This window comes from Amblyomma americanum, chromosome 10 (genome assembly GCF_052857255.1).
Source record: "Amblyomma americanum isolate KBUSLIRL-KWMA chromosome 10, ASM5285725v1, whole genome shotgun sequence".
Classification (NCBI taxonomy): Eukaryota; Metazoa; Arthropoda; class Arachnida; order Ixodida; family Ixodidae; genus Amblyomma; species Amblyomma americanum.
Window position 1 is genome coordinate 119057803 of NC_135506.1, and position 26754 is coordinate 119084556.

A 26754-nucleotide genomic window follows, 5' to 3' on the forward strand; every position below is an offset into this window, starting at 1 on the left:
AAATTATCAAGAACTGCTTCCGGAAAACCGGGTTTGAGAACGGCATGGCAGCAGCAGCGAGTGCCTCCGAAGACAATAACAGCACGGAGGCTAATGAAAGGGCTCCGTTCGATGGCGAGGAAGGCGATCAAGCCGGCCTTGAAGAAGCATGGAGGTGCCTGGAGAGTGACGGGGCCGTTCCTGACGGTGTCGCTCTGGAAGACTTCCTCTACGCAGACTCTTGCGTCGTTGCCACCGAGGAAGTTACCGACGACTCCATCGTGCAGGATGTGCTAGGAAGCATGCAGGAGGACCCAGGCAGCGATATCGATGCTGAAGACGACGATGCCCCGAGCAGCCGCGAAGTGCTTGACGCAATTGATGTTCTGCGGCGCCACGCGAGTTCGATTGGGCAGCAAGATGCAATGCAATCCTTGTGGGCCTATGAACGCAGTGTGAGGCCATCTCTGATTGCAAAGCAGACGCAAAAGAAAGTCACTGATTACTTTCAGAGAAAATAAAGGATGAGTGCTTACAACTGGCAAGTGATTTGGTAATGTTTCCGCATGCTAGGTACGAAATTTCGATGCAACGAAATTTCATTATAACGAAGTAAAGTGCCGATTTTTACGACTTCGTTATATCGAGGTTTAACTGTACTTCCCTGTATTCCTTGCTATACACAAAAAAAAGCCTTCAGGAAGCTTTTGTTACCCCAAAAGGAATTGAAGGATGACTACCCTGATGATAATGTGGTTGTTCAGCATTCACTGGTTTACGAATTGTTTGAATTTTGGTGGCGATTTCATTTTATTCAAGTGCGATGAAGGCTGCTTTGTAATCCAAGAAATTCATTGTTATGTTCATGATTGCCTTCACACTGAATAGCCGAACATCAGGTGTTGAAGGGCCAGTACCAGATGCACCACCCCCCCCCCCCCCCCCCCCCCGGGCTACAGACTCGACCTGCTTCCGAGGTCAGGCACCTCACTAACACGCTGCATCCAGAGCACAGGCTTCCGCGCGGCACTATTCTGCCTCGTCCATTGCACTGTTGCTCTTGACGCGACTAATCTGCCATGTCGATGCTTTGTTTGTTTTAGAGGAGGCATAGCCCGTATGCACCACTTTCTGCGCTAGCGCCGCAAGTCTGCGATTCGCCGTAGGTCCTGTGACATCTTCCTGTTGTTCAGCGTCGTCATCTGCGCAGCAAGAGCATTCCTGATCGCACTTTCACTCTTTTCCTCCTCTTCCCTTGATTGCGGATGCGGCGATGTGGACGGGGAGAATGTGAAAGCAGGAGAACTCCCCATCAGACACTTTTAGCATAGCATACCATGTACTGTGTTACAGTTACCATTAGCAAAGTGCTGGGGGCCCACCCACCGACAGTGAGCACGAGCTGATTGGTGCTGATGCAGCAGGCGTACACGCAGCTGCCGGGTGCCTGGTGCCATCTGGCACATGCCAGGTGATCTGCGCATGTGCTCTGATGGGGCACAGGCTCCTCGTATTCTGGTAACAGTAGAAGTAACAAGATACGATGTATACTAAAGGTGTATACTGACAGGTAGCGCTATAAGGCGGTTGTATCTCCTCCTTTCACACAGTCACTGCTGAGCATGCAACAGCTGTTCTGTCTCAGTGAAACGTAGCTGTGGCCAGCTGGACGAGCCGGCACGGCAGCCGGGATCGAAGGATCAGCTAGATGGCACTATTTGTCCAATGTGGTGGTGCCCTGGAGAGATCGATCTACATGTGCTAATGTGATTGAACAGACGGACACACCTGCTGCACTGCCTGCACGATGGCGACCCGCGCCACCGTCTGCTCTCGCTTGACTTGTGAATTTGCCACCGGCAGCACGCTATCACTGTCAACGCCGTGCCTGCTGCTGGTGATCTCTCGTTGTTTCGCTTCTGGGGCCGGCTCGGCTTCGAAGCTCTTCCACAGGGACACCTGCGCACCATTTCCACCTGCCTTGATTCTCGATCTCGCCGGAGCAACATGCGGGTATTTCACTTTACTCAAGACAGATTTTTTAAACATAGAAATGTTGTAATAGCTAAAAAGCACCGCTTTTGAGACTGGGTGCTCAGGTGGGGCGAATATCGAATTTAAGCATGACTGTAAAAAGTAATAATTTACTAAGTATTCTGATTAAATTTATAATTTCTTCAAGTAATCCATATTCAGCACAATTAACAATCTATGTCAATGACAACCAGGAGAGGCAGGCAGCACACCTAGCTTTGCACAGTATGATGAGAGAGGCACTAAAGCAGACACAACTGAGGTTTAAGTCAGGGCTGCCGAACATAATTCCTCCATGACAAAAAGTAGATGGTTTTTAAGGCATTTCATGGAACTTAAACAAGAAGCTAGTCATGAGAAGTTATAAGCTCGAGAATCTTAATGTCACTGGCTCATTGGATGCAGCTAAAAATAAAAGAGCTGATTATGTTCACTGCTGTACATGGTCAGCGGAGTAATACAGGACGCAGACTCAGCAAGTGCTTTTTTTTTTAAGTTGTATCCTACTATAGTCAAAAGATAATCAATGAAGCAGGGTATGACGATTCCACGCCTAAGTGTAACGGAGATTCCACAGATTACGCGTAGAACACAAAGAAATGACCGGCACACTACGCTGTACGTGCCAAGGACAAAGTATGTGATCCAGCAACGTGTGAGTGCATAAGCAGCAGTGCACACTAAAAGGCGTAGTTTGTCAAAACTACTAAGAGAGAAAGGAGGCATTATAAAGAAAAGCACGCTGTTAAAACAGGCCTACTAAGCTGTTAACTATAAACGAGACCATTAAGAGGGTGCCGTAGCAGCCACACAAGCAGACAGCCTCACCTGATGGTCTTCGCCCCCCGTGGCGAAGTGGTTTCCGTCATGCGAGAAGCACACGGCATGCACCGGTTTCTGCACAAGAACAGCCACGCAGCAAAGCCACAGTTAGCATGGTGCCGGCAGCACACAAGGCAGTGCGGCCAAGCTGCAGCGGAAACCAGCACAGGTAATAGAGACTTTTAGAATAGGGCGACGCTATTGGTTAGGGGTATAGGGGAATAGTGGGGGGGTCAGTGCACAGGACAATAACCCCCACTATTCCCCTATGTCCCTAACAGACAGTGCCACCCTAATATAAAGGTCCCTAATAACCCCCGCTATTCCCCTATGTCCCTAACAGATAGTGCCACCCTAATGTAAAGGTCCCTAATAACCCCTGCTATTCGCCTATGTCCCTAACAGATAACGCCGTCCTACTCTAGAAGTCCAAGGGACTTAAAGAGGTTAGGAACATAGGGAAAGAGAAGAGCTTGTCCTGTGCCTGCGTACTGACGCCCTGCTATTCCCCTATGCCCCTAGCCAATAGTGTTACCCTATTCTAAATGTCTCTAATACCAGGATGACATAGCGGCCTCCTGCAATGCTCGTGCCCAGTGGGGCCGCCAGCTGCCGTATATGTCTGAGTGTAAGCTGTGTCGTTGAATTTTTAATGCGAAAACATTATGTACGGTTCATCGGCAGCAAAACTTGGCGTCGGCATTGACCAGCAGCAGTGGTCCCAAAAGTCCTAGATTATGTCACTGTGGTATCAACGAAAAATAAAATTTCTTCTGAAGGTGCGGGGAATTGATCACAGGACTTTTAGAGTGCGGAGGGAGCATGCAACCCATAGGTCACAAAACCGCCTTGCTTCTTCATGAACAAAGGTGAACCTAGAATGTGTGTTGTCTTATGGCTAATGAGTAGGAGTCATTATAATGAAGGAAAAAAATGTTAACATAAAAATTAAAGGAAGAAAAAAAATAAAAAACTATGCTTTGGTATTGAAAGCATGTAGGTAAGTAGTATTAAGTCTCTTCCATAATATTTTTCTCCCAAACTTAAAGGTTATGACGGTTTTGGTGTAAGAACAGGGTTCAAAAGTCATTAGCTGCATTTATAAATTTTTGCTGCGTGCATGAAACATCCAGTAATTAGGAAGTTATGAAATTTTCAAGGCAGTCTAGAAAATCAGAGACCCTTTGATAAAATGAGCTTTTCTGAGTGCTGGCTTCACTGCTACGTGTGCTAAGCAGCGATCAACGTTTTTAGATAAGGACAGTTGGGAAACTTGCTCCGAGGATGCAGCCCTCGTTCTGTCGCCGCTTTAATCTCAAAGAGATGCAAGTGCCATCTCTAGGGTGGTGCAGTACCGCGTTAATTTTCTTGGTTTTCTCTTTACCGCCGCGATGCCCATTGGCTGCGCTTGGTCACATGGTCAGTTGGCTGCATAACTGATCTACACTAGCTCGCACCTTGCATCGTCTGCACAAGGTGCGGCTGCTTTTAGATGCACGTCGCTATTGATGTTCACTGCTTGGATTTTGTTTAAGTATTGCTAAGTTTGCGTGCGCTCTACGCCTGAGTCAAGAGAGGGCAGGATGCTTGGGGTTGAGGTTCTAGGTGTAGATTTCGGCCGAAACTGAAAGCCCTTCTTTCCGTGGCTCCACACGGTGAAATCGAAGAAACACGACGTGCCACCTGCCCTCTCGTAACTTGGCTTGATAAAATTCTTTACGTGGGTAATATGCAACTGTGCAAAGTAGTTTGCAGGTCTGCTTCATCATGGCTTGTAGCATCGAGTGCAGTAGAAAAGCACCTTATTAGGAGATTTTCCCTTGGCTTCCTTCAACACCTGCATTAAGGAATAAGAGATTGAAAGATTGACATTCTCAGAAGTAATTGAATTTTGCAGCTTCGGCCTGGGCGCAAACTCCCATTTACTTCGTAAAATCACATCTTTAAACACAAAATTTGACGTGTACATGCCGCCAAAATCAGCTTCTAGGAGGCTAAGAAACTAACTTGCCCTGGCATGCATGCAGATAAGGTTAAAGAAGCCCGAACAATGAGCTTTTAAACTTCCATTACGGAACACAGCATTGCCTCACTACATCGGCTCCCTGCAAGTTTGCCCAGCTAGGAAGTCGCAAGGAGACGAGCAGCCGTTTGCCAATGCGTCTTTAATGCTCCCGGCAATTTGCCAGCGGGTCTTTAATGTTCCCGGTTAAAGTTATGGTTATAAATGCTGCTAGACCATCCTGTTTCATGAATACAAAAGAGATCAAGGCAAAAATGTTAAATACGTTTTTTTACGCGTGCGAGCCCACTGTCTGCTGACGCTCCCAAAGCTGGGAGCAGCAGACAACGTGCCCATCCTAAAGCGACCGCAACGCCACCGACTAAGCAGCGATTCATGTGTCCACTCCACTTCCTGGTGTGCCGGTACTGTTTTCCAACTGCAGCTGTCTAAAAACGTTGGGAGGGATTAATTGTACTTTATTACACAAGGAAGTATAAGCGACTCTTCTTATCTTTTCTGATAGCGAATGTAAAACGCGCTTGCGCTGAAACAACTCGCAAGCCAGGAAACATTGCGATTCTGACTGTTTTCACTTGATGTCAGCGCACATTCTAAAAGCAGTTTAGAAACGGCTTTGTATGAGATGTACCAAGCCTTCTCCGAAGGCCACCGTGTCTGTGATTTTTTTCAGTATGTTGGGGAAATTTTCCATGGCTGGGTTTCATGTAAAAGGAAAAAAAAAGGCAGAGAGTGGTAACCAGAGTGGCTGCGACAAACTATTTTGACTTTGACGAAGCCTGCAAAGTCAGGCTGAAAAAGCAGTCTTTGGTTTTGGGCAGCTGCATACCCTTTGAGCATTTTTTTTAACAGTTCCGAAGCACGCTTTGTAGGCGTAGTTGGTGTTCTACTGTTCAGAGAGTAGACCTGTTGTTAAAAACAGAGCAAAACAGAGGCCGAAAGTTAAGCGGAAGACGAGCACTTTTTTGTCCTGCTTTACAGTGCAGCTGTTAATACCCTGTTCCTGGGCCTTGTGCTCGTGGTGAGGACGTTGTGACCGTAAGAGTGTGAGAAGGACAGCGGAGGAGCAGGGTACATAAGGCAGGGAGAAGGGCGAAAGTGAGAGCAAGAGGTCTGGCACTAAGGGGAGCGGCTCCAATTAGACTGCCCTGAAACATACACCAATTTGGCTCATTGTCGTTTTCTAGAATGCATGCCTTACGGCCATTCATCCTGCTTCCCTCCCCGACCCCTCTATCACGGAGTGCCTGGCCAGCCCGGCTCGCCTCGGGTCAGCTGCAAGACTAGCTCAGCCTCGTGCGCCAGGCCCACTCCCTTCTTGGTGCTTGAGTTTGAGCAACCAAATAAAGTAATTCTACTACTACTGCAAACCTTACTGTGATACAGCTGACATATCCTTTCTGCCGTAACAAAGACAGAAAGCGTGACGACCATCGCTGACTCTGCACTTTGGTGCAAGGGAGTTACTGCTTATTGATGATATTTTGCGAGCTACGAAATGGGCAGCGCTGAAAACAAACGGCCAACACTGCACAGGCGCGTCGATACAAATACGAGGAGGGCTAGCCACGTGAAACACAACAGCACGCAAAACGTTTGAATTTCACAGTCCATTTACAGCTGAGCTGTTCAATGATGGCCTGTTCTGAGGGCTGAGCGGCAACCATCATTCAAGCTTTGAAGATGATGAGCAGGAAAGCAGAGGAGAGGGTAAGAAGAGGAATGATGAATAATGATGGGGACTTATTCGTATTTGGAAAGATGGCCCTGCAAGTGGTCCATGGTGCAAACAGCACGAAAAAACGGCGACGAACGAGAAATACATTGCGAGCACCACGAACTATTGCTGTCTCCTTATTTATTAACAGTCATGTAGCCCACCGTAAGTAATACCAATATCAGTTTTTGGAATTTCGAAAACACAGGTACCCTCGGCACTGTAGCCCAACAAATTTTGGCTGTTAACAGAGACGAGTTACGTGCACTGAAAGGGTTGGTTTGACTGTAAGCTTCTCAAAAGCGCATGGATTTTGGCGCCATGCAACCAAAATTTGTTGGTCCACAGCGCTGAAGGTAAGTGTGTTTTCGAAATTCTAGAAACTAATATGGATATTAATTATGATGGCCTACACGCCTCTCAGTAAACAAGATCACTAACAGTGGTAGTCAACAAGTTAAATTAGTTAACAAGAAGATAGCGCATCATAGCGATATTCTGAAGCGCTACACCGCTGAAAAAAAGATCACCCTTCTGACTCAAAAAGCCTTTTTTTAAAAATTGCCGAACATCTTAGGTGAAACACCTGGTAAGACGAATAAAACAGAGGCGTAGTTTTGTATATAAAAGTACAGGCATGAATGAAAGGAATATAAAGTATATATGAAATATATGCGAAACAGAAGCTTCCACAGTGTACTCGGTTAATCTAGTGCACCATATCGTGGCTTTCCAGCAGCCATATCCTGGCCACTATGCCCATACACTTGTCAAAGGTGGCGCCACGAACACTCGCACCTTTTGCCAACACGTACAGCCCTAGTAGAAGCTGTGTATTGGGGCATTCTGGTATCCTAGGCATCCTCAGCTCTTGAAGGGTGAAGATGGGAGTCCCTTTCACTTTTGAACGATTTTGACCGCAGTCAATGCAATATGAGGCCTGCTGCAATGTCCAGAAGCAAGCCCCTTGGCCTGTATATTTTTGACAAAGGCGGTACTCGAGACTTAATAATCCGCTTGCTACAGTCTGTGTGATGCTGTGAGTAGGACGGGATACAGCGAAACTACTGGGTAGGCTTGACTGCTCCATGCCCTATGGACTGCTGTAAAAAGCCCTGCACCAGCCTGATTGTCCTTGCGGGAAAAATATTCCCACTGCCAAAACGAATGATATATAGCTGGACGGAAAACCAGTGCTCCCAAAGGAATGTATCTCTTAGTGTTTTCTTGCTCTACCATACAGCTGGGAATAGAGAGGGTGCCGGGCACACACTCGACCAAGCTCACTACCGGCAGAAAAAGTTTACGAGATGCATAAGCTCTAAAGAAAAAAAAATGTTTGTAGCGTGCCCTCCCGACCCAGTCGCCTGGAAAACTATTGTTACCTGCAGTTGGCGCGTGTACATCCCGTCACACCTCCGGCCATTTCAGGCGACTGGTTAACTGACTGTGCCGCAATAAATTTTTCTCACACCTGCATCCGGAAAACTTTTGCTGTCGCCTGTAGATGGGATGGTCCGACTTATAACTCCTGCAGTATTGAGGCTGGATCCACAAAACTCATGCCATTAGAAAGCATTTGAAGAGATGCCTAAAGCGATATAAGCCGATATCTCACAAAATGAGTAACTTACGCGCAGTTCAGGGTGAAAAATTTTTCGCAAACGACCGTCACATGACCTTGAGCAGGAGACAGACGTTAAATGCTGCTCGTGGGGCTCGACTTTACAGCTGAAGTTTGAAATCCTGATGCTATATAACTACCCACATCCTTCTTTCAGCAAAGAACAGCTATCATTTCATTCACACAACAGTTATTGTGTTCATGTCTTCTACTACATACACATGGGTGCTGCCATCTTGGTTCACTACAGTAGTACTTCCACTTCTGGGAGTGCAAGCCAGCCAAGAGTCTGTGCTGCACTATAGGTGGGCACTTGTGCAAAATGGATGCGAAAGTGCTGCGCTCCTCTAAATGGTGCAGAAAGTGCAGCCAAATCGAGCAGAACTTAGATTATGGGTCTAGCATTTAAAGTGGCTGAAATTATTGCACCTTTCCTCGGTGCAAAGCGGCCACCATGTGGTTAACTCACCATATTGTTGAGAAGCGTGTAGAGCAGCCTGCCCTTAAGCACGTCGAAGACCCGTACGAAGGAGTCGCAGGCACCGGTCAGCAGGTACTTGCCCGATGGGTGGAAGTGCACGGTGTTCACGGCGGCCTCGTGTGCTGTGCCACGGGATTATTGGAATGGCGATAAGCATACTCCCCCCAAATAGCCTGGCAGAGCAAGGTTACCTCCCTACATTCTACTGAACTGTAAGACTTCCTTACAAGGCATATTATAGCACAAATGAAAGACATCGAGCGCTCCATGAACAGCGTTTGCACTCCCGCACCCTTGCTAGAGTCATGTACATGGTTTAGTGTGAGAGACCGACTCCTATAATGGAAGTGGACCAACTGGTCGAAATTCAAACTGAGATGCACGTTTCCTTCATCGCAGCAAAATCGCTGTGTACTCAGTCACACTCGCTGCAGGAAGCTATCCTGACTATTAGAAAGCTTGCTGCGGAGTCAATCTGCTGACGAAGTCCGTCCATGACACAAAATGGGCCAACTGCGATCCACCATGGCCGCGGCACGCACACGAGATACCCGCTCACCGTCGTACTCCTGCAGAAGGCGCTCGCTGCGCAAGTCATACACCCGCACGGCGCTGTCCCTGCCGGCCACGGCCACCGTGTTTCCATCCGGGTGGAACTCCACACACCTGAGAGGCCTGCGCAGATACCAGCAATGTTCACAACGAACGGCTGAAGACAAAAAAAAAAAATACACGCATACTACCACCGCTGCCAGAAGTCAGGCCATCCAGCTCTGCGCGTGACTTTGCCAATAAGAGATGATTAAAGCGCCTTTTTTTATTGCGAAAGCAATAATACTGCAGGTCTAACCGCCCGTCGCGTAACCCGTACGCTAGAGCCAGCGCTGCGCTTGGAAGGTGGTGTGACGTCAGCTCTCTCCGTTGCTATGACGACGTGTGACGTCAGCTTCCTCCCCGCCGCAGCTAGAAGGCAGCAGCTCGTCGCGTGTGCCGTCGCCCCCGAGCTGGCGCGGCACCTAGCAGGTGGTCTCTCCGTTGATATGACGACCTCACCTTGCGCTCGCTACGTGGCGGCTTCAATGGAATATAGCAGCGCTCTACGCGTTGGTTGATCAGTCTCGCCATGGAAGTTACCGACGAAGAGCCTATATCTGAATCTAGTTGCTCTACTGCTTCGGAACAGTTAAATTCTAATGCAAAAGCCATTCAAGCTTTCGCAATTCAACCAGGTTTGACCAGAGCTAAAGGACAGCCAATTTTTTTCCAGCGCACACTGGGACGTATTTCTTGTTCTTGTTTGTAGTAACCTAGATTCTACTATTATGGGTCTGTGGTGCCAACGATTCCAGGCATCAGTTAGGAGATAGAGAAGGCACAAAGGCTGGTGAGATTCATACTTTCTTTACTCTGCCAGGCACTTTCACTTCAGGACTTTATTAGATGTAGCGAGATCTTCAATAGGCCCTCCAATGGCATCAGATTATAGTCATGACATTGAGTCCAATCACCTTGAACCTGTCACGGCCGCTATCAGGGGCTCGTTAGCAGATGTAGACCAGCGGTAATGACTGTGACGTCTTGACAACAGGTCGACGCCACTGGTTGAAGGGCCTCCTTTGAAACAGCATTTGCTGTTGCCGCTTCCATCTGGAGGTACATAATTAAATTTGACAACAGGAATCTGGCTCTGTCCCTTTGGTGGCCCAAGTTAATTGCCAGACATTCTTTAAAAACTCTGCTTTCCTAGCCCTAACCCACGTAGTCATTTTTGCCCTACCCAGTTCCCTGCACATATTGCTGTTTTTCCTGCACGGAGTAAGGCATAATTGCAAACTTTTTGTTCATTTCTCTAAGTAAAAATCGTCATCATCTTGAAGTTTAGGCCGACAAATTCTGGGATAAACTGGGCAGCCAGCAGTGCCGAGCATATTTCCCAACACCCACCAGTAGCCGGCGCTATGCTGGGTGCCCAGCATTGCCCATCACCTGTGGGGAATCAGCCCCGCAGTTTCCCCTTGTGGTTTGCTTTCCCGCGATGCACCATGAAGCAGGAGCCTCGCCTCGAGGAGGGGCACATTTCCTGGTTAGTTACCTTAACTAACAAGGGAGGGCGCCAGCATCGCAGCGCGAGAGACTGCTTGAAGCTCGCGAGCGGCAGAGGGCATGACCCTCTTCGGCTGGGATCATCGGCGCGAGCGGGCGTTTCGCACGTGGCTCTTCTCTTCGCCAGCGGGGCAAGGAAGCGGCGGGGAGACTTGCTCCCGTATTTCGTCCCGTCCGGCCTTGGAGTATCCCTTGCCCTAGCGCGGGCGAACATTCACTCGCAACCTTCCTGCTGAGTCGGACGACCTCGATTCCTTAGCGTGTTTTGTTGCTAGCTGACGTTATTGTTGCTGTAGCAATAAATGTCTATTTGTGTCAGCCAATGTGTCGTTCCTTTATTCCGTCAGAGCAAGGCCCACCGTGGTCGATGCGCGCTCGGTAGCGTAGGTGATCACGGGGTGAGGTCTGGCGCTTTTCAACTGTGTCAGCTGTGATTAAGCGGGATGAAACTATTTATCTCCCAAATCAACCCTACACACAATAATCCATCATGATGATAGGTGCCGGGTTCCCGTATGCCCAGTATCGTGCATTTTTTCAATAAGGTTAGCAGAGATTTTTAAAAACTCTTCTTTCCTTACCGATAGTGGAGATAAAAAATTGAATGTAATCACGGTTATACATTCATTCATGATGCGCGTCAGTAGGGTGGGCGGAGCTGGTCCACGCGGGTCTCTCTGAGCAGCGCCAGCTGCTCACCAGAGACAGAAAGGAAGCACAAGCCATCGGGGTCCTGGGCTACAAGACGACCCCCCGTGCAATTCCGGAAACCAAAAAAGCTTGTACTCATTAATTTAGCACGCCTATAACTGTTTGCCCGGAAACCGCTGAAAGAAAAAGAGAATCGTTCGCATCGCGGCGACGCTGGCTGCGATGACGACGAAGCGGCGCGCGCTTCGCGGACACCCTGCTGCGGAGCTCTGAAAGAGGAACGAGACGGCGACTCGGGCGCCGCCCACCAGACGCATCGGATCACAGGAGCACACTCCGCGGGTATAGTTTCAACCTACACCGACGGCAAGGATCGGCCATCATCCCCACGCCATGCTCCACAGTAGGCCGGCGGCCCCACGGCAGTGAGTGCCCTGCAGCTTTTCACCCCGAGCAAGGACACAGCAGCGTGCTTGGCGCTGTTCCCACAGAGCGCCTCTTCGCATCGTGCACCAGGTACATATAGACCGCATAACGTGATCCGGCGCCGCGCTCGAAAACGGGACTCCTCTGGAAGCGCGATCGGCGTTGGCTCCGGCCTTCTCCCAGGAGAGGCGCCAACAGGCTGCACCGAGTGAAAGCGGAGTGAGAGGTCCCGAGTGCCTGGTCGCCTCCCATTCACCTCTGCTGCCGTGACCCACCCGACGAGCCATGCACGTGTCCGGGCTGTACCGCTCACTGGTGCGGTGGCGCCGCAACCAGCTGGACCCGCTGCTCCGAGGAGGAGCCAAGAAGTTTTCCGGAAAGCCAGGTAACGACGACGGCGCCGTAATTCAGTGTCGCCCGGCATACGCGAACGCTCGGCTCTGTTGCCCTGTGAAAGCGAAAACCTAACTCGTGGTCAGGAAGAAGTCAATATATACGGTTCCTTGAAGGTACAGTGAGGACCAATATGCAGGTGAACACTTCGGGCTTACGAACTACTCGGTTTAAATGGTTTTACCGCGCTCTGCTTACGCGGGGATATTAACAAAACGAATAGCTGTCCTCTTGCTTCCGCTATACGTCTCCGTAACTTTCGACGAACAGCAAGCGGCTGTTACCCCACCGGAGTTTCATTAGTACTCTTCGGCCTTCGAGTACTCTAGCCGAAGAGTACTCAGTACTGAGCTTATGTTTGGAAACGGGTCTCTGACCCCACCTTGAGTAGCAGAGAAAATCTTGTGCCATGGCGCTCTTTGGCCATAGAAATTCATCATCCCCAGGCGAAGGCCTACGGCCGGACCACATTTATATTTTGACTGTACAGAAAGAATTCTTCCCTGCACAAAATAACGCCCGAAGAGATGAGTGCTGATAGCTGCTATAGGAAAGCCAACCAGTGAAGCTAGCTTGTGGGTGTGACTGAACGCGCTTGAATTCGCTGCAGCAGCGAACACAACAGCTATGATTAACGGCATGCTACCAATCAGTAAATAGAAGCGCGCGTTAAAGAGTAGCAACTAAAAAGTTGACCACTAGAATTCAGCAATACCTGCACAATACACAAGAATCACCTCATAGCTCGCATACTTTTAGATTCCCGGCGGGTTTACAGGAACACTCCGTAAATACTAGCTGGTGCAATGAGAGCAACCTCTGAAAGAACAGGGCTTGTTGCGCTCTTCGCTGTTGCGTTTAACCCAGGGAATAAGTACACTACCGCATGAGCGCGGGTAGCATTCCGCCGCCTGCTGTGCGAAGGCCATGCTGCGATGACCATGCGCCAGTGGTTTCTGCGCGTTAGGTGAGATTATTCCGCGAGACAAAGCGAATGCGAGCCACTTGCTGCACTGAAGGAGTAAACGCTCCGGTGTTCTCGGTCGCACCGATAACGCCGTCATAACTGTCGGAACAATCTCGGGCAGCCGCCGCCGTCAAAACGTAGAGATCGCAAAAAAAAAAAGAAAACTGCTACCTTCAAACGCGTTCGCGCGCATCTACAGTGAAATGCAACTCAATAACGATCCCGCCAATGCGCCTCCAACCAGTAACCACCCAGCACAAGCTTGCTATAGCCTGCACCCGATAGCGGCCTTCGCAGCTAAGTTTCAAGGCGGTTGACCGTGACGTCGTGAGATCCGGTCCACGCCACTGGCTGAAGGGCCTCCTTTGAGGAGCATCTGCCGCTTCGTTCTTAGAGTTGCACTCGACTGTAAGCAGCAGGTAAGACTTGGTTTTCCCAGAAGTATACGACAGTCACGTGTGATGGCGCAGGCTTTCCTCGCAAGGGTGGCCAGAAGTCGGCGGTGACCAACTCGTTCGTGCTCTACTCGGCCGTGTTCGTGGGGGGCGCCGTGGCCACCTTCATGCTGGTGCTGGCCATCCTGACCCCGACGGGACGCTCGACCGCCGGCCGAAACCGTCTGCCCTTCGCGGCCGCCCAGAAGGTGGTGAAACGCCCCGTGCTCTTTATAGAGCCTGTAGCGATCGCGATCAGCTCCTCTGCAACTCGGTCTGACAGCCATATTAACAAAACCAGATGCTGTATAGGAGCGGGGGCACGCGGATCACCGACAGGCAAACGCGCGTTACGTCCATTATATATCTTCTCCATCCAAGGAATTCGGTAGCCACTTCTCCAAAAAAAAACAATCACTCAGAACGAGCTAGGAATCAAACGCACAGTGATCTCACGTGCTAACCTTACAATCAAGAGCAACACAAGAGTTGGTCGCGCCCAAAAACGAAACACGATTCGCCGACAACGTATGCCGAGGTTATCGCGGTGGCTCAAATGACACAAGTCACAAGTGGCACAAGTCAGTCGGCTACTAACCATCGAAAGTCCGGCGTATCACCTGTGGTACAGAGCGTCAAGTGTATAATTTTGGCATCTGCTCGCACATGAACTGCGAACACAACTGCAGGAGGTAATCTGGAAGACGTTCGTGCAAAAGCTAATCCAAACGGCAAAACAGGCCAAAATTTATGTAGTCGGAATGCTGCACTGGCAGGCGACGGAACACTTCCGAACTTTGCTCCTGAGTTACCGTACGTGCCTACGTATTTATGTACAGTCTTATCGTGGTTAGACATTAAAAAGACACTAAAGGGGAATAACAAACTGATAAATATGGAATTATTAAAATATCGAATTCTTCGGAAACAATGGGGACGTTTTATTTTTCTCAGCGCAAAGGTGGCCGCGTTCCTGAGAAAATCGCGAGTGAAAATCAAATCTTCCCGCGGTAGCAGGTCCGCTATTTCGTGTGACGTGGCTGGCTTGAGCGCAGGCCCACGAGCGGACCATCCGGCGCTCCCGCGGCATAGTCTTCTCTCGCCAGAAGGGGGCGGCCGCGAGGTCCAACGAGGAGGCCCCGCTACTGTGCCTCTACGACCGGAACACGGAACGCAAGAAAGAGCCGGTCCACTACCAGCTGCTCAAGCACCTGCCCGCCAGGCGAGTCGTCTTCACTGGCTCCGCACTGCAGCCGCGGCGGGGGCAAAGTCCAAGGACGGACACACATACGCACATCAAAAGGAAACGACGCACAGTTAGACAGGGACGGAATCGGCAGACTGAGTCTTTACATCCCCCGCCGCTACTCACGAACTCTTTTTCAGGCATTCTGTACAAATCTTCAGACTGGGGCACGGGCTACGCGGAAAACCCCGAGTTCTCGATCGGTACTCTTGCAGTTAGCTTGCTACTACGTCATGGCGATTAGAGAGACCTGTCTACACTTCATCTGACAAGTCCTTTGCAGCGCTGTGAAGGCTACGGCGACCTGAGCCAATGAGAACGGTGTGCGCTGCAAAACGTGTTCCTCCGGTCCCCTCATCCCACGAATGGTGGCTCCATCCCTGAGAAGGAAACAGCACCAGTGTCGAGCTGCAGCGCGCCGAGAACGCCACGTATACCAATGGCGGCGTACCACATCGCGTCAAGCCTCCGCAGTGCTTTGTTCGTGGGGACCTTCTCTGCCAGTTTGATCAGTGAATGAAGCTCTCGCTGTGCTTTCAAGACACCGTGCTTGACTACCTTTTCAATTACTGCAATAATTGTTTAGAAAATAGAACACTGCCCAACTATTCGAGGGACTAATCGTTGTCCTCCTGGCCCCGATAGGCCGAGAGGGCTCTATCCTTAACAGCGCTGCAAACAACTTGAGATGGAAGTGCATGCACGACGCGAAGCATGAACGCAGACATGCCCGTCCACGTGTGCTTCGATCAGCTTGACGCGGCACAAGGTCAGGTTGTGAAGTGTACAGCTCTTCTTCTAGGTTCTGCACGCACCTGGTGTACGGCTTCGTTAGCCCCTCGGACCTGAACAATGGCTCGTCGGGTGGCGCCTCCCAGGCGGGCTCCGTGGCCGACGCCGACCAGCGCATCCGCCAGATGGTGCAACTTAAGCAGCTCTACCCCGCGCTACGAGTACTGGTCGGTGTGGGAGGGCCCAAGGCGAGTATTCGCACGCGGCTCGCCCGTGTGGGCTTAGGGGCGAGACTACATAACTGTGCACCGTGCTTTCCTTGTGAGCTGAAGGCAGCGGGAACCGCTTAGAGAGGAAGCTATACACTCTAAACAAGAATTAGTCAGCCAAGTATATGAGAGTAAAAAGGGTGTAAGCTATCTCTCGCGCACTCCCTTTTAAGAGCAGGATATGCGGCCCAAGTGGCGGGGTAAATTTCGATCGCTAATTATACGGAATGCTTACCTTTCGCAACGGGGGCATATTCCAGCCGCAACTTGATATAGCAATGGGAGCTCCCATTGCTATCTGCATCAAGTTGCGGCATCCGGTGCTGCATTTAAAAACCTAGGTTTTTAAATGCGGCACCGGAAATCTAGCAAACACAGAAGACCGAAACCTAAGCTAAAATGTCAGTAACTGCTAGAACTTCCCATGTTTTCAAGAGGGAATTTGTTTCCGCAGCCAACCGTAAGTATTAAGTATTTTTTGTGATGGAAATATACCCCACGGCTTAGGCAGAACACCCTGGCCCCTAATAGGGAGGGCAGATTACACCTTTTCACTCCTGTATAAGGTAATTCTTATTTAGAGTGTATAGCTAGAGTTCCTAAGAAGCGAAATAAAAACTTAGACAAGCGCACTGGAGCAGACCACAACAGCGAATAGCTACGGTAGTAACGATACAGGCTATAATTGGCGACGTAGAAGGCAAATACTTAGCTAGTTGACTGGCTACACGCAATCTAGGGGCCCAGATAATGTGTCAGAGAAACGCAGGAGCAGGGCATTTCTGAGACGTCGGGGACACTACGCCACACAGTGCAGTGCATTACTCCCCAGGCCTTAGCATCGCGTCGAGGTCAGCCCGAGATCTTCGCTCTCTGCTAAGAAACATCCACGCAGCAAGACACACCTTGCGGCCCGCACGGAAGATACCCAGGACCGGTGTCCTTCTCAGCCATCGCGCAGATGGCGTGCAGTGAGCTCCCCTTCCGGAACCCGCGCAGGTGGACTCCAAGTCTTTCTCGGACGAGCTCATCACCGAGGGTCGGCGCGAGCACCTTGCGCAGCGCAGCGTCCGCTGGATGCGCGGCCGGCACCTGGACGGCATGCACGTCCAGTGGATGTACCCGGGAGAGGGCAACGGACGGCCCTCGGACCGAGAGAACTTCCCCAAGCTGCTGGCGCAGCTCCGGAGCGCCTTCAAGGCGAGTCGCGCACATCCGGCCAAAGGCGTGCACGCCCCCCCCCCCCCCCCCCCCCCCAGCTGTTCTATTCCTGAATATTTATCTCTTATTAGCACTTCCCCGATTGATAAACGACATAGAGGCGGCCATATTAAACAAAGGACTGGCGCTGCTTTCGTAACGCCCTTAAAACCGTTTCCTGATGAGAGCATATTTATGTCATCTGGTGTCAACTAGTGTTCGTGTATTAATGACTGTTTTACGACCTGCTCAAAGACCCTGCTCCTTGTCAACGATTCGATAATTAATGCATATTAGCAAGCGGCCATGGGAGGAAAAAAAATCCTCAAAAGTATTCACGTGACCTCACAGGCGCCATTTTTTGCCACTCCGAGCAGCGTCAGAGCAGTGTAAACGGGGGGGGGGGGGGGGGGGAGGAATCACATGATTAGATACGCCTGCAGTTTTTCGCGGTGCGTCATGCACCACAAAATGGCGCCCACTGTGACGTAGCTGCAAACTTCCTTCAACCTAATTTCGCGCAAAGGAAAGGACAACAGAAAAGAAGGTGAACACGGGCTTTTATCGTCCTGTCAGAATGCCAACTATAGCCCAACAGTAAATTCTTTGCAAGCACACTACCTACACTCTAAACAGAAAGGAGCAAAAAGTGAACAAGCTGTCTTCTAGCGCGCCCCCTTCTATAAGAGAAAGTGCAGTAGAGGACAGCTTACTCCCTTTTTACTCCCATTTAAGCGTATTCGTGTTTAGAGTGGATATGCAATGATTCTAGGAATTCGGAATGGCACGTCGGACATTTCTCTAGAAACAAGGGACACTCGCTAGGAAATGACAGGATATATAGCTGTCCACAATTGCCCCGGGGCAGTCGGAGAACAGCCGCTGGCACCTGACGCTGTACCTGCCTCACGAGGACGAGCGCGTGGACCGCGGCTACGAGCTGCGCAACGCCCTGCGATCGGTGCACTACGCGGTGATGGGCTCGTTCGGCTACGTGGAGCCCGGCCACGCCGAGGTGACCAGTCCGCTGTACAACCGGCCGCCCGCCGTCGGGGGCCGCTCGCCCATCAACAGCGTCCACGAGCTGGTGGTGCTGCTGGCGGACAGGGGGGCGCCCCGGAGCAAGCTGCTGCTCGCCGTGTCCGCCACCGGATACACCTACGCGCTCGCCAGGTAACCGCCCGCCAAGGGCCGGGGAGTGAGATAAAAAAGTTGGCGGTGGTTTAGCTCTGGTTAAACCTGGAGTGACGCGATAGCTACAGCTGGCCGAGTGCAACTTGGTCACGTGACCAACCATGTGATCAGCCACGGCGCCGCGCCGCCGGCAGCTGCTCCGCACCACGGGACAGCGTGGCGGCGCAGCCACAGGGCGGCAGCGCAGCCACAGGGTGGCGGCGTCGCCACGCTGAAGGCTCGAAATGCTAGTCTAATGTAGCTATCACTACAAAAAGGGCGAAGCGCTTTCATATTTTACTCGTTTAGAGTAAAAGGTGAAGGCTTTTTTGACATAAATTCTCTGCTCTCACGGGGAGGCTGAGGTGGCTTCCTAGAACTGAGACAGTTAAATACAGCGCCTTAAAAAAACAAATTTTTCGAGGCGTAGTACGTACAAACGAATAAAAATAATAAAAGACCAACGAAAATTAATCAGCCAGAGCTGACTGCCATTTCTGGCGCATACGCCTCCTCTCCCGACCGGCGCCTCTCCTCCTCTGCGGTTGATTATCGTTCTACACGTGGCTGATCAGGCGCCGTAAGCGTGCATTCGTAAGCGCCATGGTGCATACATAAAATTATTTGCTTTCCCCTTTGCCTTGCTGCGTACGAACTTAGCTAGTTTTCAGCAAAGTTGTTACTGTCACAATTATTGCAAGCTAACTATAGTCGGATATGACTACAAAACGAACAGGCTTTTCTCCTTCAAAGGACCCTCTTCCAGCCAATGGTGTCGGCTGATTCTCATGATGCTAGCATGACAATGCAAGGCAGATGAAAGGGGATGGTGCTCTTCCTCCATGATCGGGGGTAGTCCCCTCCTCGCACTGTCACGCTAGCAGGCTCATGAAAATCAGAGGAGTCCTTTGACGGGGGAAAGGCCGCTTAGTTCTTGAGTTGTATCCGACTGTAACAGTTACGAAGACTTTTAACGGAGGTTTTAACCTCCTCTGTTCGGTAACATCAAGACTTCCGGCGCCGCGTTCAAAACCTTCCTCTTGTTGCTAACTACATAAAGTTACCATGCTTTACAGTGGGAATATGCCTCGGTTACCAAGCGTAAGCATTCCGTATATTCAGTGATCAAAATCTACCCCGGGACTTCGGCAGCGCACCCAGCCTCCAAAAAGGGGTGCACTAGAGGGCAGCTTATTCCCTCTTACTCCCATCTAGACTTATTCGTATTTAGAGTGCAGTAAGATAAAAAAAAAGCGAAACGGGCCGACAAACGTGACCCAGTCTGACTTGCGCCACTGCTAGTTGCCGTCCAAGACCACCTCATTGCCCGACCGCAGTGAGGCACCATGTGAGGATCGACTCGTCAAACGAGCGGTCTCGCCTTGTGCGTGCAGGGCCGACACCGACGTGCGCGCCCCTCTGCGGGGCGGGGACGGCCGCGGCCAGCCGGGCCCCTTCAGCCTGACGCCCGGCCGGATGGCCTACTTCGAGATCTGCTACAACGTGTACCGGAACAGCTGGGCGCGCGTGTTCGACGCCGCCACGTCGTGCCCCTACGCCTACCGAGGTCAGGAGTGGGTCACCTACGACGACGCCGACTCAGTCAGGGCAAAGGTACCACGCACGCAAAAGATCTGTCCGTCTCGCTAAAGAAAATGACCGTCGGTTTAGCGTTGGTAAGCGCGAAATATGGTGCGAAAACACGGTTTTTTCGCAAGTGGACACCACTGTCACGTACCTCAGAGCGCGACTGAGGTGTCCACTGACACAGGAACCCAGCTATGCACCTCTACATTCTTCAAAATCAATAGAATCTAAACCTCCGCTCAGTGGTTAGGGCGCTCGGCTACTGATCTGGAGTACCCGGGTTCGAACCCTACCGCGGCGGCTGCGTTTCGATGGAGGCGACACGCAAAGGCGCCCGTGCGCTGTGCGATGTCAGTGCACGTTGAAGACCCCCAGGTGGTCGAAATCATTCCGGAGCCCTCCACTATGGCACCTCTTTCTTCTTTCACTCCCTCCTTTATCCCTTACTGCGCGGTTCAGGTATCCGCCAAGATGTGAGACAGATACTGCGCCATTTCCTTTCCGCAAAAAACAATTTCCTAAACTCTGCTACCCGCCGCGGTGGCTCAATGGTTAGGGCGCTCGGCAACTGATCCGGAGTTCCCGGGTTCGAAACCGACCGCGGCGGCTGCGTTTTTATGGAGCCAAAACGCTAAGGCGCCCGTGTGCTGTGCGATGTCAGTGCACGTTAAAGATCCCCAAGTGGTCGAAATTATTCCGGAGCCCTCCACTACGGCACCTCTCTCTTCCTTTCTTCTTTCACTCCCTCCTTTATCCCTTCCCTTACGGCGAGGTTAAGGTGTCTAACGATACATGAGAGAGATACTGCGCCGTTTCCTTTCCCAAAAAAACCAATTATTATTATTCTTAAACCTTGCTCTGGTTCTGAGAAAAGGAAAGGAGCATAACTGCCTCAATTTTTAGGTGGACACCACTGCCTACTCAAAGCGGGACCGAATTGTCCACTGGCCAGGCGACCGAATTAAACTAGCTACTCAGAAGCTTCACACAGACACCGCTGAAAACCGGGGAGCATGGCTAGAAGTGCCTTCGAACTAAATGTCACGCAGGTGCAAAATAGTTTGCAGTGATGGGGAGCGAGGTGCAATCTGGAGTCCTACACGAGCACTCCGGAGAAGTAGCGATTCTCACTAAGGATGAGTTGCGCACCATGTGCGGCCAAGGCTGTCTTTTTTTACGGCTACAGCTCTTCGTTTGTAGCCATATTAACTATCGTCGCTATAAAATGTGTGCGATAAGTGTGAAGCAAGACTGAACCTTTGCAAGTAGGGACGTCTCAAACCATTGCATATACTGTGTCTTGCGCTGCTGTTCCGAACGGCTCGGTACTTGACTGCATAGCCCCGTAGAGTTCGCAGAACTTCTTGCTAAGCGAGTTGGTACAGCCGTTAATCGTAAATAATTAAAGGTGCCTGTGCTCCTTGGTGCCTTCAATTATTTACAAGTTCGTAACACGTCTCAGGAACGCGTGCGGAAGCGGAAAGAGGCGACAGTTAAACCACAAGCGAGCTTGACTACATGCCTAAGGGCATAACGACCTTGCACCACTTTTAAACATCTATAATTTTAGTACAGAAGGTGCCGTCAAGAGGGTAACACTTGTCCTGCACATCGTTTAGTTTTTTTTTACTGGTAGTATGCCCCTGAAGATTAATAGGTAGAAAAGGTCCCAGCTGGCATGTTCTAAGGGGCATTTCGTACAGCATTCATATAATATGGCATAAATAATTATAACCTTCCACGTAAGCGATGCTGCAGCTTGATGTGTGCAACAAACTAACCGTACGTGCTGCAGAAGTCTACGGTATTTCCCGCTCAATTTAATCCAAACGCCAGAATATTTCATCTGAGTGCCATTCAATTTAATCCAGGTGCCGCAGAAATTAATCCAAGCGCTAAAGCATTTAATCCAAATGCCAGCGAATTTAATCCTCACGCATTCTCACACTGGACCACTCAAACTTAAAACGCGGTCTACAAATCCCAGACGTGTTATCGATGAGTTGTTACTGACGAAGCATTAGACACCAAAATGAGCAAGTAATAATAACAACTTTCTTTAATCATATCAAATATGGGCTGGGTATTTATACGACCCACCACATCAACCTAAGTGCAGGGTGAGCGCGAAGCATATTGCAGATATGCATCGGTGGTGTCCTGCAACTCGCATAATTATGTCACACCTTTGTTATCCTGATAAGATGAGCGACTCACTCTAAGGTTATGACTAAGATAAACTCCCTGTGATAAGCCGATAGTCCACTCACATGACTTCGCATCACTTGCAACCCACTGCACAGTTGCGATAACGTCCCGTCATGATGAAAGTAGGCTCCTTGTGATGTCACAACTTGTAATGACGCAGCGAAAGCGTTTAGAGTTAGCGATAGCGATAACATTGCAATAGCGACTTGATGTGATGCATGATACTGCAAGTCGCGTGAGACCGGAGAGTGGACTCAACGAAATAGCTGTGTGCAAATGATAGCCGTATTGTCCAGGGAAATCCGATACCAATGTTGCTGGGTCACGAAAGTGCCTCCCCTTTCCTGAAAGTCACGTGACTTTATGAGGGAAGAATTGCACATCTTTGTGCAGTTTATCAGTGTCATGTAGGAGCACAGTGAATGTGCTGGCTTAAGGTGTGTCAAAGTGATAGCGTCATTACAATTGACATAACGTTCCGTTCCATACCCCTCATGACTTTGGTTGAGAATGTGGGACGTTGGTTGCAAGTGATGCGAAGTCATGTGAGTGGAATATTGGCTTATCACAGGGAGTTTATCTTAGTCATAACCTTCGAGTGAGTCGCTCATCATATCAGGATAATAAAGGTGTGACATGATGGTGCGAGTTGCAGGACACCGCCGATGCATATCTGCACTATGCTTCGTGCTCACCCTGTACTTCGGTTGACGTGGTGGGTGGTGTAAATACCCGGCCCTTATTTGTTATGATTAAAAAAAGTTGTTATTATTACTTGCTCATTGGGTGTCTAATGCTTCGTCAGTAACAACTCATCGATAACGCGTCTGGGATTTGTAGACAGTGTTTTAAGTTTGAGCGGTCCAGCGTGAGAATGCATGAGGATTAAATTTGCTGGCGTTTGGATTAAATGCTTTAGCGCTTGGATTAATTTCTGTGGCACCTGGATTAAATTGAATGGCACTCTGATTAAATATTCTGGCGTTTGGATTAAATTGAGCGGGAAATACTGTAGTATTTAATTAAAATTCCTAAGCACAACGGCTGTGCGACCGTGGCTGCAAATGGGTGCCTCCATATGTGAAGCATCCCCAGCCTAAATATGTCACATGCATGGCAAAGGGCCCTCCCGCGCCTGTCCAATCAACCCTGTCCTCTGCCAGCTGCGACCACCTTAACCAAGCAAACTTCCAATCTCATCCGTCCACTTGACTTTCTACGCCCCCCCCCCCCGCTTTTGCGCTTGCCCGCTCTATGCCCAGACACCTGATATTCATTGGTGTGCGATACACTGCATTGCGCATACGCAAAGGTACAGTCGACCGTCTTCTGGTTTCGGGCTTCCAGTTGTCTAAAAGCTTTTTAAACATTTATTTTAGCTCAAGACATCTCAGAATGCAACCTAAAAAGGGAACTCACACCCTGAAGGGAAGGGTAAATTTTTTGCGTGTTGAGAAATGTTCCTGTAGGATAAAAAAGACCAGAAAAAATTGTTTGCGACACAAGGGGCAAGAAAAGAGAGAAAAGGTCGGTTACCATTAATGGGAGTCGAACCACTGTCCTAAGCGTTCAAAAACAACACCAACACCAATCCATCGGGCACCAGAACCAATGGAAACAGTCGCTTTTAACTGTACTATTATCCATTCTCACAAATGCTTTACGCATGCACAGTGCAGAGTGCCAGGTCCATCAACCGGCGGAAACAGCGCCATCGCATCTTACGTCGCAGATCGATGTCGGTCCATATACATGTGCTAGCTAACCTGAAGTATATATGCATGTGCACAAGAAACTGTTATTTGTGTTTAGAGTTAAAATATGAAGAACCTTTACTCCAGTACAGAAAACTACGTTTTTAGCTCTCTCAGTCATGTATAAATTGCGCTAAATATATATGTATATATGTGTGTGTGTGTGTGTGTGTGTGTGTGTGTGTGTGTGTGTGTGTGTGTGTGTGTGTGTGTGTGTGTGTGTGTGTGTGTGTGTGTGTGTGTGTGTGGTTGCACTATAACTGCCCCTTTAACCCTCAAAACTTAATCAGTTCGGGACACATTAGGAGGCAGCACACATAGGCTGCCCGCACTAAGCCTGTTATACCTAGCACGGGTAGCCCAAATGGCCGATATTGTCCGGCCCTGGAACTGCAAGGTAACTACATGTGGGCTGCCGACACCGAGCCAATACGACTGATCACTGCAGTCCCAGGTGGCACACGATGTGGACCCTTGTGGGTCCCTCGTGGGCACAGGCAGCCACTCAAACACCTATATCGCGACCCCTTGTGCGCAAGCCAGAACAGGCCTTGCCCTTGTAGAACCTACATCACTCCCATGTCGGTGTTGGATAGGCTAGCTAACATGCAAAACTGGTATTTGTCCTCATGGGGTGAGCTGGTAGAGTGAATCCCTTGCATGGGTCACTGTGCGCTCAAGTTGCAGAACACACATTAGTCCCACGTGTGCTGCCCACATCGAACGCACAGGGGTTCCCACTTCACAGCTCACTTTGTGCACGGACAACAAGTGATAATGTAAACAACTTTCGGAAGAAAACGGTTCTTTCTAAACTCGGTTCTATGTGTGTTGTAAAAGCGAGCATTTTTCCCTCCTTGTACCCAGGTGGCCTTCCTGCGCAACCAGACGCTGGGCGGCGCGGCGCTGGTGGATGTGGCGGCCGACGACTACATGGGCATGTGCGGGCCCCGCAACGTGCTGGCGCGCACCCTCCGCTCTGCGCTGAAGCACTACGCGGCCCCGCAGCCCCCCGTGGCGGCCCGCGTCAGGAAGGCGGCGCAGCGGCACCCACGCTCCGCCCGACAGCTCTTCAGGCATCGGCGGCGCTTCGGCTAAGCCACCACCACCACCTTCATCCACATCAGTGTTTGCACAGAGTACCTTCACCCCATTTCAGCTTTTTATTTTTTGTGTGTTCACATTTCGTTTCCTTTGCCGGAAATAAAGAACGTGCTCACTACTCACTTCATCGATCATCTTCATTAAAACACCTATTTCAATCAAGCACTTCTCACTGCGCAGAGACGAGGAAGACCACGTGCTTATCCCAAGGGAAATTGGCCAATGGTTTCTAAGTCGTCGGTCTTGAGTTGGTAGCCGATGTGCACTGCCGTCTAAATTCGGGCCAGCGTCGGGCGACGGCTGGCAAACTGCTGTGTCGGCCAATGGTTCGCAAAAGACAAGTAACTGCAACCACTGGCAAGTGCCCATATTATGCATCTAAGCTGGGGTAAAGACGAACCAGTGCGAACGCAGTGTAGCAGAGTGGTGGTGGTGGAAAACATATATTGTTAAACAATACAGAGGGGGGAAAACTCCCTAACATGGCACGAGGCAACCCTTAGGGGGCTGCCCTTACAGGGCAAAGGACAGCCCTTGGAGGGCTATCTTGCTTCAGGGCGCCAGTAATTATCCGGCGCAGATTAGCAGCAGCGGAGCTGGCCAGGGGAGTCCCCCAGTATGACTCCGCCGTGGTTGGGGATGGAGGGTGTGGGAAGGTAGGACATGTAAGGAGGACGTAAAGAAAGTGTTCCGGTTTCCCACAGAGCTTACAGGAGGACAGCAATTGACCGGGGTAGCGGGCATGAAGGGGAGTAGGGTAGAGAGCAGTACGTGTCTGGAGACCGCGCCAGTGAGGCCTCGGTTAAGGTTAGGGAGGGAGCCGGCGGTGCAAAAAGGCGCTGGGTATCTCAGTAGTGGGTAAGAATCTCTGAACATAAGCAGACGCTCCTGGGATGGCGGAGGAGGTCCAACTCCAGCGCGGAAAGTGAGACCTCAAGCGAGGGAGTGGACCTCCTCATTACCCGGGAGGCCTGCGTGTGTGGGGGGTCCAGATAAGGGTTACAGGGCAGATGGGTGCCAGAAGCGTAGGAGCCGAGCCGCGGTGTGGGATATCAGGCCTTTGGCGAAATTGGATAGGGCGGATTTTGAGTCTGAGAGAATTCTGGTGACACAGGTGGAGATGAGAACGAGGGCAATGGCCGCTTCCTCTGCAATTTCGGATCAGTCTGTGGTGATGGATCCTGATGCGATTAATCAGGCCTGATGGTTAGTGACGGCGAGGACCATGCAGGAGCCCGACGAGTACGCTGCCACGTCCACGTAGGCTACCTCGGAACTGTCGCCGTACAGCTTGTGCAGGGCTTTTGTGCGGGCTACCCTGCGTTCTCCGTCGTGCTCGGGGTGCGTGTTCTTGAAGATGAAATGGAAGCGTAGGTCTGGAGGTAGGGGAACCTCCTCGGTAGGGTTGGTGATCGGGGCGATGCCTAGCTGACAGAGTGCGGCCTGCCGCGGTACCCGACAGGCGAGTCAGCTGTGCTGTTAGGGTGGCTTCTGCCAGCTCCTCAAACGTGTTGTGGGTACCGAGGTTGAGAAGCCGGGCAGTAGAGGTGCTGGGGGGTAGGCGGAGGGCGACCTTCGTGCAGCTCCTGAGGAGCGCGTTTATGCGGTCCCGCTCCTTCTGCTTTAGGGGGAGGTAGGCGAATCGTGATGTAGACTTGCGTGAGGTGGCGAATGTTCCGTTCTCGCAGACCCGCGCGCCGGTTCGCCACGCGACGAATGAGAAGGGTGGCTTGCTGGGTTTGGGTCTGAAGAGTTTGAATGGCATTGCCATGCGCGCCGTGACAGTGAAGGACGAGGCGCAGAATGCGAATCTTGGAGACAAGGGGA

At 50.6% G+C, this 26754-nt stretch overlaps 1 protein-coding gene across 1 annotated transcript; it reads left to right on the forward strand.

Annotated features, from left to right (window-relative positions):
* The first annotated feature begins 10465 nt into the window (after positions 1–10465).
* Positions 10466–25049, forward strand: LOC144108847 (chitinase-like protein 4). Its single transcript, XM_077642067.1, has 9 exons — positions 10466–11950; positions 12044–12245; positions 13691–13863; positions 14710–14876; positions 15703–15880; positions 16901–17101; positions 17970–18274; positions 19669–19888; positions 24691–25049. The coding sequence occupies exons 2-9, from the start codon at positions 12146–12148 to the stop codon at positions 24919–24921; spliced, it is 1575 nt and encodes a 524-aa protein (XP_077498193.1). The 5' UTR covers positions 10466–11950; positions 12044–12145; the 3' UTR covers positions 24922–25049.
* Positions 25050–26754: the final 1705 nt, after the last annotated feature.

What these genes read in the sequence shown, in the direction of transcription:
- LOC144108847 (XM_077642067.1), top strand. Translation starts at nt 12,146, where the DNA reads ATGCACGTGTCCGGGCTGTACCGCTCACTGGTGCGGTGGCGCCGCAAC. An exon ending in AGCTCCGGAGCGCCTTCAAG is followed by an intron (nt 17,102 to 17,969) that starts GCGAGTCGCGCA and finishes GCCCCGGGGCAG; the next exon opens with TCGGAGAACAGCCGCTGGCA. An exon ending in CCGACTCAGTCAGGGCAAAG is followed by an intron (nt 19,889 to 24,690) that starts GTACCACGCACG and finishes CCTTGTACCCAG; the next exon opens with GTGGCCTTCCTGCGCAACCA.